The sequence below is a fragment of the Diabrotica virgifera genome, chromosome 10 (genome assembly GCF_917563875.1).
Source record: "Diabrotica virgifera virgifera chromosome 10, PGI_DIABVI_V3a".
Lineage (NCBI taxonomy): Eukaryota > Metazoa > Arthropoda > Insecta > Coleoptera > Chrysomelidae > Diabrotica > Diabrotica virgifera.
The window spans coordinates 138,463,077-138,479,021 of NC_065452.1; the positions used below are offsets into that span (position 1 = coordinate 138,463,077).

At 33.6% G+C, this 15,945-nt stretch overlaps 2 protein-coding genes across 6 annotated transcripts in view; both read left to right on the plus strand.

The window, feature by feature from the left end:
* Positions 1-15,945, plus strand: part of LOC126893264 (single-stranded DNA-binding protein 3) — a 180,653-nt gene that overhangs the window by 64,133 nt on the left and 100,575 nt on the right. For all 5 annotated transcript variants that reach the window (XM_050663273.1, XM_050663270.1, XM_050663269.1 and 2 more), the window contains exons 6-8: positions 10,525-10,566; positions 12,690-12,776; positions 14,042-14,218. In XM_050663273.1, coding sequence (XP_050519230.1) covers positions 10,525-10,566; positions 12,690-12,776; positions 14,042-14,218 — 306 coding nt within the window. The remainder of the gene's footprint in view (positions 1-10,524; positions 10,567-12,689; positions 12,777-14,041; positions 14,219-15,945) is intronic.
* Positions 5,029-8,483, plus strand: LOC126893263 (uncharacterized). Its single transcript, XM_050663268.1, has 2 exons — positions 5,029-7,600; positions 8,357-8,483. The coding sequence occupies exons 1-2, from the start codon at positions 5,378-5,380 to the stop codon at positions 8,429-8,431; spliced, it is 2,298 nt and encodes a 765-aa protein (XP_050519225.1). The 5' UTR covers positions 5,029-5,377; the 3' UTR covers positions 8,432-8,483.

The window sequence follows — 15,945 nt, forward strand, 5'->3', positions numbered from 1 at the left end:
TTAACAAATAACGATTTTCACTTATTTGCAGTTTGCGTAGCAACAAATTAACTTTTTAACTTTCAAAAATCGGCATTTTGAAGGTTTTTCAATGTTCTAATAAACTGAATTGTGTAATTTTATGTCAACTATTTAGCTTTTGAATGGAGTGCAAAAATCGAAAAAATCGCGATTTTTGCACTAAATTGTTAATAATTAAAAAACGGACGCGAACTTTAGGCAGGAAACAGGTAGGTTTTCTTCCTATAGGTCTACAATAACTAAAAAAGTAGTATCTTTGAGTGTCCCGAGAAAATCCTTATTATTCTGGACTATTAGGTTTTATAAGTAATTTATCAATCAAAATGTACTACCACAAATGTTAACTTCGCTGTCGATGTTGTTAATAGTTCTTTGGACTCTTTGTAGGTTATCTACATTAAATGCTTCTTCTCTACACTGTTCTTGCACAAACATTAGTGCCATGTACTGAAAAGTAGTTGCAAAGCATTTATACTCATTTTCATAAAATCGTAAATATTTAAATAAATTATAAGTTTCATATATCCCAATATCATTAAAACCAACGTTGAAATTCATTTGCTTTTTCATAATTTATATTAATCTTCCGAAAATCTTTAGAATATTCCCTATTGCGCAGATATGGCAACATTGCGCTAAGTCGTTTCCTCGCTTCAAGGAAAGTGGGGCTAAGTATGCATGGGAGTACCTATCACAGAACTGCTCGATTTAATTTATGTTCAATGTGTACGGTAGCCCAGAAAAATTGTCGATACTTTCTTTTATTCACATTTTTAATTCATTTTATTTTTTGGTTATTGATTTATTAATTTTAAAGGTGCTTGTTGCTCTTGAGACACAATTTTTCACTGGAAAATCGTTTTATCTGGTGATCTGCTCCTTCCTAGAACAATTTGCGGCGTTTTCTTGGTTTTCACTATTTTCTAAATTTTTTCTCTATTTTCACTCCCTTGACGATGCTTTTATTTGGATGATAGCTTGAAAATTCTTCTCCAGCCCTTATGGACCTTAGTTTTCGCTCTTCACTGTTGAACATGACTGTTTTGGTCGATTCAATCTTATTTTTTATCCATCTCTGTTCTTAGTTGTATATTAGTCACGGTATAGGTATAGAGTCTGTTTAAAATTTATGAAGAATATCGTATATTATATGGGGGAATCTAATATTCGTCACACATTCTTTCAGTTTGTCTCAGGGTGAATATCTTCTTCTTAAAGTGCTATCTCCGTAACGGAGGTCGGCAATCATCATAGCTATTCTGACTTTAGAGACGGCTACTCTGGAAAGTTCATTTGTACCAGGTTGCACAATCACGTTATTCTACGTCTCCCTATGCTTCTTTTTCCTTGGATCTTTCCCTGCATATTCAATTGGAGCAAGTTGTATCTCTCTCCTCGTGTAATATGTCCGAGATATTCCAATTTTCTGGTTTAATTGAAGGGCTTAATGTGAAACAATGACAAGCCACACATGAGTTCAAAAAGAGTTAGTGTTATTCTTGGTTAAAGTAATAGTACCTATAACAAGCCACTAACAAATTATCTCAGCCCTTCGTTAATAGATGGCCCGATAAATCTATGGTCACACCATTGCATAGGCCTAGTTTGTCTCTGGTATAACTACTCGACATAATGACAAGCCACATCAAAATGGCGAACATGGGTGGAAGCGTTTCGGATAATTATTGAGTTCTGACGATTCTAGAAAGAAAAATAGTAAAGTTGACTTGGCATTCGATGACAGTGACCGTGACCCTGACTATATACAATCTAGAAGTGACTTAAGTAATGAAAATACAGCAATATGTAATTTTTTCCTAAATGTGGCTTGTCACATTATTACCATTCAAGATTAATGTAGTGGCTTGTTATATTATTGCATTTGGTTGTAGGATAATGAACAAGGTCCGTCAATAAAAAGGACAAAACCAAACACACCCGTCAAAAATTCCAACAAGTTGATGGAGAAAAAGAAATAAACACCTATAGCAGAGGTTCCCAACCAGTGTGCCGCGGCACACTGGTGTGCCGTGAAGTCCCTGTAGGTGTGCCACGGAATTTAATTATACTCACTATCATTATAGAGATTATTTACCAAGTGTGCCGTAGCTGAACCAGTTTTTAAGTTAGTGTGCCTCAAGCTAAAAAAGGTTGGAAACCGCTGACCTCTAGGGTTGAAACCACCCCGAAGTCAGTCAATAATAGAAAATTTTGAATCATACATTTATCTAAAATTTGAGTACTTATTTAACCCGGCACCTGCCACGTGGGGATCTACCAGCACCCCATAACATATTTTTATCAAATATTTGGTATTTCAAGTTTGGTAAGCGAGCTGTGCGCCATAGTAGCTTTCTATAATATTATATAGTATATATGTGTTAGTGTTTAAAGTGGTTATTTAGTGTCATTCTGAACTTATAGCTCTGAAGTCGAATTGGGGTGTCATCATCTGGCACTTTATGTTTTAAATTTTTTTTGTATTTTTGATATAAACAGGTCAAATTTACATTTTGTATTGAAATAACTGATTTAAATTATTAATATAGACTCTATACTCACTACATCCTAATTTTTTTAGATATTTTACTTGACTTCATTTATTATGGTTTGGTACTTGCTAATTTGCTTATTATAACACCTTTTTCATTTTATTTTTCAACTTTTATAACATATTAGTGGCTAATAAGTTAATAAAACATGTTTATTTATATTCTTGTGTTACTCAACACATTATTTTGTATTTTAAACAAGTGGATCACAGAAAATTGTTAAGGGGTGCTGTGAGATCCCCACGTGGCAGTTGGCGCCTTGCAAAGCCACGTGGCAGGTGCCGGGTTAAAAGGCTGTTTTTTCTCGAGTTTCAAGTAATTTGATTAATATTGTTGTCAACTATAGTCCCATAAGGCATGATGCATCGAAATATTTATACTAAAACAATAAAAGTTGTTACTGTATTTTTTAATATGTATTATTTTTAACATTCAAAGTCAAATATCTCACTTCTACCTTTTTGAGGCTTGTCTTTGTTTCACATTAAGACCTTCAATTGTATTTAAGACTTTCATTTCCTTATTCATCTTTCTCAGAACCTCTTTGTTTCTGACGTGTTCTGTCCATTATATTTGCAACACTATTATCATTGCCTTGGAAAGGACCCTTGGGTTTACAATCGGCCCTGTGATGTAACAAACCCGTTATAAATAACGTGTACACGTTATGTTAACATAACGTTTGATTATAACAGCCTGTATAACGTGTTGCCAAAAAATAGATGTGATGTATCATGTTTTTAACGTGCACGTTATCCAGCATGTTATTTTCAAAACGTTAAAGTATCGTCTTGCGCGACAAGAATAACAGTATACAGAAATTTAATAAGTAAGAGAAAGACAGACATAAGCATATAGCGTGCAGCGAAGTACGCATCTTGTTCATCGCACTCGCACATCTGGCACTGCGGCACTGGCACCAAAACCAAGATGTTATTTGAAATTCCCGGTCCTCGATCCGTGAGGATCTTTCTAGATTGTGCATTTTTGTTTGTCGTGTTGTTATGTTATAAAATTGCTCAACAAGGATTGAAATAAACTACAAAACGAACATTCAAATGGATTTACCCAATCTGGTCTCTATAGTCTGTATGTTTTCTTCATTTATACGAATAAAATGTTTTTGTTTACAAATAACATAACCTCAAAAAATAATACACTATTTCTAAAAAATAACTTTAACAAACCTTCTAATAGCTTCATCTAATTATTTTAATAACCCGACGTGTACAATCTGACAAAATTCTGGACTAAATTGTCTATTTTTTATATTTATTTATTCTTTATACTACACGTTATTTTATAACAAGAGGTTAAATAGGTCCCGTTAAAATGAACCTGTTATGTTACCAGATAACGTTTTTGAGAAACGTTATTTGTCATACATAGTGTGACCACAGTATAAAGAGCACACAGTAGAACCACTCTCCGAAAAATTGGAAGTAAAATCTGTAGTCGCGCATGGCGACCGCGCAATGTTCTTAGTCGCTTTTGCCCCACTCTCGCATTGCTAGTCGCATAGAAACGTACGGATTTTAACAGGGAAAACCCGCATCCACCACTGGTGAATTACCAATTGCGTACTGCCGGTATTACTTCTTGAGATCAAAGCGCCGACAGAGAGTGGTTTTACTGTGGAACCTCTATATACTGTGGTGTGACCAACTAGCCCGAATTACGAAGTCGTGACCCGGCGTCCCGGACAAGGCTTCCGGGCCATCCGAATTTACAACGTCTTTGTAAAATTTTATTTTGAAATTTTGAATACGTTATTTAAGAATTCACATCAAATTGAGTTGGTGGGACGCAAAAAAGTCGACAATTTCTAGAATGTAATACTATTTTTTTTTCTTCTACGGCACTACAGCCCAAATTGAGCCTTGGCCTCATTTATTTTTTGCCTCCACCCTTGTTTGTCTGTGGCTGCTCTTCTCCATACACGGACTCCTAAAAAGGCTTGTGCGTCGCTGTTTACTATGTCTTCCCAGCGCTTTCTTGGCTTTCCAGCCGGTCTTTTTCCCAGCATTCTAGCGTCTAGTGCTCTTTGTAATACTAAACTGCGCGTCATAGAAAACGGGCACCCTAAAAATTGGGTAAAAATTTTGTTTTTTGATTCATTCGCTTATGTTGGATAATACAAAAGTTAGGTACCTTAACAATTAGCCATGTTCTTTTTCAGTACATGGTGTTTCTAAACAAGTGCGACAAACTTTAAGGGGTAATTCTGCATTAAAAAATAATGACAGTTTGCTTTATAATCGTATGTCCGCAAATGCTTCGTTTGCGAGATACGGGATGTTGAATTTTTTCGTACAAACTAACGATTTATTTATTACTTTAAAACTGGTTGAGGTATGCAAATGGAATTTGGTGGGTTTTAAGACGTAGTTATTGCACATTTTTTGACATACAATTAAGAATTTTATATTCACCATTGGCGTGCATACGGGTAATATGATCGGTAGGGTGGTCCTTATTTTCGAAAGTTCATATTTTTTCAAAATTATTTGTAATTTTGTTCAGTTACACCAAAACATTAAAAATACAAAATTTCAGCTCAATCCGATAATATTAACACGTGCCGCATTGGCCTTGAAGTTTCATGCATCTGACTGTCTAACATGCTACGACGAGTCGGCGCCAAGTGCGTTCGAATTCGCTACAAGCGCGACTACAAGTCTCGACAAGTCAATTTTGTTTTTACATATTATTTGTTCAATGCTACATTCGTCATTCGTTTTAGTTTCGTACTTGAAGTGCATAAGAAAAGACGTGCTATATAAGTAATTGATAAAAGTGCTGAAATGTCCACTTTGCGGAACAATATTTATCTAGTTGGAGTGATGAAAAATCAAATCTGCGGTAGTAAATTACCATGTAAACGAGATGTTTTGAGTGTACTTTTTTATAACATGAGAGTGGTAAATTTAAATCTTAATGACAGCAGTGCTTTAGTTATTGATGAAGTGGTCGTTTTTTGGAAAAAAGCAAGAATCCCAGTTCAAAACCGTTCAAACTGTATTTTGAAATTAAAATCTTTGTACGATAATGTCAGAAATTTAGAAAAATCTAAAAATAGAGATACTGAACGGCAGAGAGAAAAAGAAAATGATTTTAAAGAAGCTTTAGACAACCTTTTCGATATTGCCACCTTAAATGCGTTAAATGAGATTAAAATCGCCGAAGATAGAGAATTTTTAATTAAGCAAAGGGAGAAAGGTAGAGTAGGTTGTATGTTGGGAGTAGATATCAAATTATTACGTAAGGAAAAGCGGAAAGAAGAACGCACAGCTGCAGAGTTGAAAAGAAAAGAAGATTTGTTGGAAAATTCTAGTTGTTCGATTGGACATTTTGAAATGGAAGATAAAGAACACGAAGATTCACAGAAAAAAGTGATAAATCAAGACAACAGTGAAGATGACATATATTTCATATCGGAATCTCAACAGGGTCCATCTTCAAACAAGAGAGGACGAAAGACGTTAATGACACCTCGCCTGGCCGCTGCCTTGGACAAATGTAAAGTGAGTGACAGGGATGCAATGCATATTATTTCTGCCGTCCTAGAAGCTCTTAATATAGATATCACCGAGTTTGTTCTCAATAGATCGTCTATCAAAAGAAATAGAGAGATTTTGCGGAAAATAAAATATTCATCAATAAAATCGGTAGGAAATGATGCAAATTTTATTGAAGTGCATTGGGATTCCAAATTATTGCCTGATATCACAAAAAATGAGAAAATTGATCGGCTTCCTGTGATCGCGGTTGGTTTAGATTTTGAACAATTATTAGGAGTACCTGGAATTGCATCATCAGCAGGATCGGAAGTTTGCTCTGCTGTGTTCCATATCACTGATGAATGGAATTTAACCGAAAAAATTCAAGCCTTTTGTTTTGATACTACAGCATCAAACACTGGACGTATAAAAGGAGCTGCAGTTCTGCTTCAACAAAGGTTAGGGCGAGATATTTTGTGGCTTCCATGCCGACACCATATATTTGAGGTCGTTTTGGCTGGTGTATTCACGAGGACAAAAGCAATTGTAACATCCGGCCCTGAAATTGCTCAATTCAAAGCACTTAAAGAAAACTGGAAGAATATTGATAAAATGAAATTTTTAGATTATACCAGCGATGAAGCCGTTTATAATGCACTGAAAGATGTAGCGCCCGAAATTATTTATTTTGTGAAACAGAAACTTGCAGAAGAGCAACCACGTGATGACTACAAAGAGTTTTTGCAATTGACGCTCATTTTTTTGGGAGATAAAACAAATGTGAGTTTTAGGGCCCCCGGTGCATATCATTTAGCGAGATGGATGGCTAAAGCGATTTATTGTTTAAAACTTTTTTTATTTCGCGATCAAATGAAAATGAGAAAGGATAATTCCAAACTGAATGCAGAAATTTGCGTTTTCGTTGTATACTGTTATGTAGAGGCCTGGTTTTCAGCAACGAATACTACAGGAGCTCCCCTAAATGATATATATTTTTTGAGAAAATTGGTTATATTTAAAAATATTAATGAAAACATTGCAACCATTGCAATAACAAAATTTTTAAACCATTTATGGTATCTAAGTGAAGAGTGTGCTGCCATGGCAATATTTGACGATAGAATTGAGAGAGTTGAAAAAATTAGAATGGCTCAAAAAATTATGGAATGTGCAAGTAAAAACATAGAGACTGTGAATGAAAAAGAAGAAGAAAATGAAGAGACAGAAGTCATTGAGAAAAAACTATCGTTGCAAATCCGAGATGTCCAAAATTTTGTTCAAAAAGATCTACCAACTGAATTATTGTCCGCCAATTCACTTCAGTTATTTAAACGATTCGGTATTTGTGTTGAATTTCTTCAGGACGATCCGCTGAATTGGGAAAACAGAGAGGATTATCGCACAGGAAAAAATATCATTTCAACCTTAAAATGTACAAATGATATTGCAGAAAGAGGAGTCAAGTTGATTGAGGATTACAATGAAAAAATGACGAAAAATGAACATCAAAAACAATTTTTGATACAGGTATGTAGTATGTATAAACAATAGTTATTTATGAAACAGTTCGTGAAGTATGCTTTTTGCGAACGCACGCGATACTTAGAGTACGAGCGATAGCGAGTGCTCTACATCGCGTAAGTTCGCAAAAAGTACTTCACGCACAGTTTCATACAATATTTTATCTACTCTACGATAAATAAATCAAAAAACTGTAACTCTTCGTCACTGGAATTCATTTCAATTCTATTTACAATTTTTAGAACTTTGACATTTAAAAATTCTAATTTCTTTCAAACCACAAAACTGTCAAAATTTTTGTTGTAATTTATTGCTCATTATGTCATCACCATGACAACGCGAAAGTTAAGGATATTTGATTATATGAAAGTGTGTGAAAAACCCATTGAAAGTGTGTGAAAAAGTTAGTCCCATTTAAAATACACAGGTACTTCACGCACACTTTAAATCCTTCACGAACTGCTATCTATAATGACAGTTTTCACAAACTAAAAACTGATACATAATATGACGTAGAGTAGATAAATTTAATTTTTTGTTATTTTTTTCTTAGCAGTTAGTCCCATTTAAAATACACAGGTACTTCACGCACACTTTAAATCCTTCACGAACTGCTATCTATAATGACAGTTTTCACAAACTAAAAACTGATACATAATATGACGTAGAGTAGATAAATTTAATTTTTTGTTATTTTTTTCTTGAACACATTATATAGGCTAGGTTCAGAAAACACATTCAATATTATTTTTTTTTATTCAGGTTGTTCAGGAGTACCGGAGAGAGTTCCCAGTCGCCACAAAAGGAGGCTTACTTAAATCCAAAATATGTATCTGAAGTGGATGTATCATTTCAATAAATAAAAAATATAGTATTAGGATAAACTATATCTTTATTTTACGTTTTCATTTTAATTAGTATGTTTTTATACTAAAGTTTAAAAAAAATGCGTAATTTTATGTTTACAGTCGAGCGTACGCGTACATTGTCGTTCTTATAGGTAATAACTGCCTTACATTGAATCTCACAACTTTAGCGTCGATGCGGCACGTGTTAATATTAACCGATTGAGCTGAAATTTGTTATATTTTCATGTCTTATATAAAGGTACATTCTGGCAAATAATTTCTAAAAAATTCGAAAAAAAATTTTTTTCCTTATAAATAAGGACCACCCTAATGATCGGTCATATTACCCGTACGCACGCCAATAGTGAATATAAAATTCTTGATTGTAAGTCAAAAAATTCGCAATAACTATCTCTTCGAATCTACCAAATTTCATTTGCATATCTCAACCGGTTTTAGGTCAATAAAATAAATCGTCAGTTTGTAAAAAAAATCAACATCCCGTATCTCGTAAACGAAGCATTTGCGGACATAAGTTTATAAAGCAAACGGTCATTATTTTTCATGCAGAATTGCCCCTTAAAGTTTGTCGCACTTATTTACAAACAACCTATACTGATAAAGAACATGACTAGTTGTTAAAGTACATAACTTTTGTATTATGAAACATATTCAGTATTTTATAAAGGCTAGAATATTCCACAGGGTGTTGCGAACTTTGAGAAAAAAACACAGTTTGATTTGTACACCCGGTATACAATGAAAATATACCTGTTTAGCAAAAATATTATTACAGGGATATTGACACAGAATAAGGCTATAACATATTCAAAAAATCACTTAAATCGGATAACAGGTTAACCCTTAAACGCCCAAGGGTGGGTAAAAAATGTCCACCTAATGCGTATTCCCTTGTAACATATTTATTACGTGTTTAATTTTTTTTTAAAAATTATTTATTGTTAAAAAGACAACCCATTATCGAATGTTAATTTGGTTCTACCAATATTTTTGAAAATAAAAGCATCTTGAGTTAAATATGGCTGGGCATAAAAAGTACACCCTTGGCAAAACTTGTTACTAAAGGTTTCTATATAATTTCTCGTTGGTAGGAAGATAATCCATATAATTATCGATGTATAATTACATAATCTACATAATTATCCGCCAATGAGGAGGCTGAAAGAAAGAATATGGAGAAAATCGACAATTCTGAATTACTGGCTTTTACTGGTATGTTAATTTTGATGTACATTGTAATTTTGTTGTAAGGTTTGTAAATTGTTTATATTAATATTTTAGAAGATGCTGTGTTTATTAAGCATAAGATTCTTAAGTTTAATCCATTTTCAACAACTCTCAATAAATATATTAGCTATTTTCGAGGTAGACATTTTTTACCCACCCTTGGGCGTACATGGAACCTAAAAAAGGTTGGGCGTTTAAGGGTTAAGGAGATACGCGACATCAAAAATGACCCTTTTTTTAGGGTGCCCGTTTTCTATGACGCGCAGTGTAGTACCACATCAAAAATTTCCTTTTTTGAGAACGATTTCCGGATTGGGAGTCGAAACGTCAAAAACTAAGAAAAATGTAGTTATCATTACAACCAATTGTCGCTTAATGTCAACAAAAATATCATTGTCAACATAAAAATGTTAAATAATCAATAAAATGATTTTAAAGTACTATATTTAATAAAATTGCCCGATTTTCATTGAAAAGTCCCGGATTTCAGGTATTTTTTTCAGCCTCGTCCCGAACTCGACTCAATTGGAGTTGGTCACACTAGTCATACATCACATCAATTTGTAGAATTTAACGTAAATGCAGGATAACGTGCACGTTATTTATAACGTGTTTGATACATCACAGGGGTGAATGTCTGTTTTCAATCACGAACCGATTTTCTTGATGATTTAGTTCCTTAAAATTACCATTTATAGAGTTTAGACACATTTTATAAAATAACATCTTCTGTACTTGGTCAACATAAAATACATTTTACAAAATAATGAGCACAATATGTGTACTATTATGTACTTTCTATTTATATGTTAATCAAATGTCTATATTTTTTAGGGTTTCGTGAATTCGGGTTATGGAGTCAATGGAATTGCCCATGTAAGTAGTACTATTTTGTTAAAAAATATGTGCAAGAAATGTTTCCTTAAATTTATGACCATTTATAAAACAGATCAAAACGTTGAGAAAAAAATGATGTTCTTCAGAAGACAGATCAAGACAAAGGAGTATTCTTGCTATTTCAGGATTGAAATACAGTAGACGCCCTCTTAACCGACCTCCCTTTAACCGACCGTCGGCTTAACCGACCGACCATACTCCTTTTTGGATGATACTATTTTTAGATTAGAGGTCATACAAGTTTCATAACTTGTCGTGTGAGTGATATTGTTTATTACATATGTATATACACATCGACGTTCGTTTCACTTTATGTTTTGACTTAATTTGTTTGAAAATGAATCGTGACCCATGAGAATAGTTATAGCGGACGGACTATATGTACATACTACTTTTTTGTTTATAGATCATAAAATATATATATTTTTAATAGAGTTACATATGTAATGTCTTTCTGAGGGTGGTTTTAAAGATTTTCGGTTTAACCGACTTTTTGATTATCCGACCTATGGGCAGGTCCCGTCATGGTCGGTTAAGAGGGCGTCTACTGTAGCAAGAAATGCGTTTGTAAAAATGAAAACAATAATTCTTTACAATAAAGACCTTAGATTAGAAGTGAGAGTAAGGGTGTGCTCACTACGGAGAGCAATGGATTGTATCCTCGCTCCGACCCTTGCTCCCTGATATTTATATTCGTGAATTCTCGAATATGAAATAATGTATTTATTTTACATAGCGATCGAAACTATATTATCGATCGCTATGTAAAATAAATACATTATTTTAAATGCGAGAATTCACGAATATAACGAATATAAATACCAGGGAGCAAGGGTCGGAGCAATGGATACAATCCATTGCTCTACGTAGTGAGCACAACTTAAGAGCTCTGAGATGCTACGTGTTCTCGCTACTGCAATATGGCCTTGAAAGCTGGACAATGAAGTAAGAACATAATATTATGAATAAGCTACAGTCACTTAAAATGTGGTGTTACAGAAGGATGCTTAACATATAATGGACAGTGAATTAGTGATGTTGCGAATATTCGTATTCGCATTCGCGAATATTCGCATATTTCTGCATATTCGTATTCGCATTCGCGAAATTTTTGCGAATGTTTTGCAATTATGAATATCAGAAAAAAAAATAATTTGAAGATAAGATTAGGTCAATTAAATCAAAATGAATTCATTTCTCATCTTTTTTTATTAACAAAAGGTAACTTAACCTAACATAATCATGTTATCAGCCTTCACGTTATTTTATTATTTGGTATTATATAATAAAGCTTAAGATTCAGACTGATTTACACTAAATATCAATTAACTTCTCATTATAAATTTGGAAAACAATACAAAAATAGAAACAAATTAAAAAAACTGAATATTCGCATTCGCATCCTCATTCGCGAATGTCGGTAGCAGATATTCGCATTCGTATTCGCGAATGTTTAAAAAATGACATTCGTTACATCACTACAGTGAATACATGGTCAGAGGGAAAAACGATGAATGGAACGATTTTTGGTCATTTTGAGATTTTTTTGCAATCTGTTAGCTTAGAAAAAGTACTATCAACCTGTGAATGGACAAGGGGAAATAAAGATGATAATCGTCTTAAAATCACGTCACAAGATTGGACGCAAGGGGTAAAAACAATGAATATGTAACTTTGTTTCTCATTTTACCGAAAATGCTTGTAGATAGACATTCATCGTTCTTCCCCCTGGCCCTTCAAATAATAAACACAATAAAAATAAGAAAGTTACAATATCTGGGACACGTAATGAGGGGACAGTGATAGGAGGAAGGAGTATAGGAAGAAGGAGAGTGTTATGGTTGAAACGTTTAAAGGACTTGTTTAAATTCAGTTTAATAGAACTCTTCAAAGCAGAAGTATTCTTCAAATTAAAGATAGTGATGAAGATATGCAACCTTCTATTGGTAGATGGCACTTAAAGAAGAAGAATTAGAAGTAATTCAACGGAAATGCTGCAATGTATTGATAAAATATTGGGGAAATTGATAAATATTATCAAAATATTATTTTGTACTTTTTCTATGCATTGTCCTACTAATATGACTCGCTGTTTTTTATAGAACACTGGCCCAGCACCAAGCCCCTTAGGACAAATGCCACCCTCAGATGGGATGCCTAGTGGTCCGTTACCTCCTGGATTCTTTCCAGTAAGTATTAATAGGGCCATGTTAAACAAAAAGCAACCAACCCTCAATTTGTAAATTAAGAGAAAATAAACTTTTTATGTTTTGCTAAATATTTAATTTTCCGTCGTATTTTTTTAAATGATAACTTCACTAATCAATAGTTTAATTTTAGAGCAATTTTATCATAGTAGTATCAAAATTATCCTAATAAATTTTTACAAAAAAAATAGCCATATTGAGGGTTGGTTTCTTTTTGCTGTTGGAAATATATCTAATAAAATGCAATCTGCAAAATCCAACCAACCCACAAAATCCATGAATAAAACCGAATAATTTCAGTCAACTCAGTAATACCATACAGTAGAATTCTTAGTATTAAATATAATATCAATACAAATAAAAAATATGCGATAATCAGTCAAAACAACAAACCATAATATTTAAAAAGTAAGATAAACATAGCCTTAATCCTAAAACTTACCATTTACTGCAATTTCGCGAGCCGCTTTAATTATTTTAACAGTTCTTGATTTAAACATATTTTTCGCATTAAAGATTCAAAGATTTCTTCATAATATAATAGATATAACACAACACATATTTTAATATTTAAGCACTAACTAATATTGGTCAGTACCTCAACGTAAAAACAAAAAGATGCAACATTCCAGGAACCGTAATCGGCATAACAATATCAACCCACTTGGCTGGTACTTGTCGACAGTGCAATATCGAAACAAGTTCAGTCACACAAACAATCCAAGTGGGTTGGTTGTCTTATGCGAAATCTTAAATGAACTATTATTAAACAGAAATAATTTGGAGTAGTATTTTTCATGGTTTAATATTTAGAATGCCTTGGTTGCTTTTTACACAATGTAGAATACACATTTTTAAATCGATATGTGGCATTATCTTGTTTTCCTCAAAAATGTGGGTTGGTTGCTTTTTGCATAACAAGGCCCAATAGAACAAACTAAAATAACATTGAACACATTATGGTTCTGAAGCTATGTCCCAGTGGCATTTTTTATGTTATTTACTATCTTTAATGGGAATTAACAACAATTTCAGTGGAAAATACGTTTATTTTGACTTTGATTTCAATTTCGGAAATCGTTGTTTCTTAAAATTAAAGAATTCTTAGAGAACAATATACGAAGTGAAAATTGAAATATCAAAATAAACGTATGTTCAATTAAAATTGTGGTGAATTCCCATTAAATAAAGTACAGTTAATAAATCTCGTTCTTGTAAATATACTATGTGTATTCTTCTTTTTCCAGAATTCTACATTACGTCCGTCACCGCCTACCCACCCCTCAAGTCAGCCTTCACCACATTCGCAACCACCACCACCACATTCACAGATAATGACCTCACAGCCCTTCATGGGACCCCGATATCCAGCTGGACCGAGGCCAGGGGTTAGAATGCCCCAGATTGGAAGTGATTTTAACGGGGTATGTATTGAAATTTGTCTACTAGACAAAATTATTCCCTAAAAAAATTCCCTATCGCCCATTTACGTATTTTTCTTGGGAATATATTTCTTATAAACTAGAAATCTTCTCAGATGAACTGATATGTGATAAATAATCATATTGAGAACAAATTTAAAAAATATTATCCCTTGCAAGCTTTTTAAAAAAGGATTTTTCTATCTATTCCTTTATAAATATCATGTTTCAATCTGTTTTATGCTGTTGCCACAATTAAGACAACTTACTGTTAAGTAGTGTGGTTTTAAAATAAACAACAACACTATTCAATCATTTCCATACACATTTTTTATAGTTATTACTCCCATTGACACGTTCGAAACATGTAAACAAGAGATCGAATTTTAGTGTACTTGAGGTATAATATTTATGAGATGACAAGAAATTATTATATTGTTTATTATTTCTTTGAAGTCAAGAAATGCGTATTACTTTCTATATTTTAGTATTTTATGTAGGCAAGGTTTAAAGTAGGTTTAGACGCTGCGATAAATGCGGCAATTTATCTTCTTCTTCTTCTTTTTGTATAGACATTACTTTGTCTGTTCTTTCAATGTGCCTCTAGTAAGTTGTCGTTCCATCATTTTCGTGGTCTTCCCACTGATCGTCTTCTATTGGGGAACCGTCTCTCGCTGTCCTGACTATCCTATTTGTTGTCATTCGGCTTATGTGGTCATTCCATTCTATTCTTGTGTTTCTTACCCAGTTATTAATGTTATCCACCTTGCATCTCCGTCGTATATCTGTACTTCTAGCTCTGTCCCATAGAGTCTTACCATCGATTTTTCGAAGGGTTTTCATCTCCGCTGTTGTTTCAAGCAATCTTTTTGTCCTCTCTGTGTCGGATCGTGTTTCTGTCGCGTATGTCATTATTGGTCTGGTGACTCTTTTGTAAATTCTGCCTTTCATTTATTTTCCGATATTTTTATTTCTCCATATTGTGTCATTCATGCAACCTGCGGCTCAGTTTGCTCTATTCACTTGATCTTCCACTTCTATTTCGAGCCTTCCGTAGCTAGATAGTGTGATGCCTAAGTATTTAAACTCCATGACTTCTTCTATTATCTGACTTTCCAGCTCCAATTTACATCTTATTGGATCTGCTGATATAACCACGCATTTTGTCTTTTTTGGGGAAATTAACATGCTAAATTTTCTGGCGGTTATGTTAAATTGGTGCAGCATACGTTGTAAATCATCTTCACTTTGAGAGATTAGTATTGCATCGTCTGCATAGCAGATTATTTTAAGTTGTTTTTCTCCCATTTGGTATCCGTTTTTAGTTCTTACTTTTTTTACTATTTCGTCCATGATCAGGTTAAGGTTAAACATTGAAGGACTCAAGGAATCCCCCTGTCTTATCCCATTTCCGTCTTCAATTGGGTCAGTTAGTCATCCTCCACTTTTACTTTTATTGTGTTGTTCTGGTAGATGTTTTCGGTCGTTTTAATTATTCCTAGAGGTAATTCCTCTCTCAAGTATAACAAATGTATAACGTCCTTTAATGTGACCCTGTCAAATGCTTTCTTAAGGTCCACGAAACATAAATACGCCGATTTGTTGTATTCCAACGATTTCTCTTGAACTTGCCTCATTATAAATATAGCGTCAGTGCATGACCTTCCCGACCTAAAACCTTGTTGTTCTTCTGCTAATAGTATAATTTCATTCAATTGTTTGTTTTGACA

Excerpts from the sequence above, each read along its gene's own strand:
- LOC126893263 (XM_050663268.1), top strand. The coding sequence starts at position 5,378 with ATGTCCACTTTGCGGAACAATATTTATCTAGTTGGAGTGATGAAAAAT. Across the intron at positions 7,601-8,356 it reads AAAAACAATTTTTGATACAG|GTTGTTCAGGAGTACCGGAG; the intron begins GTATGTAGTATG and ends TTTTTTATTCAG.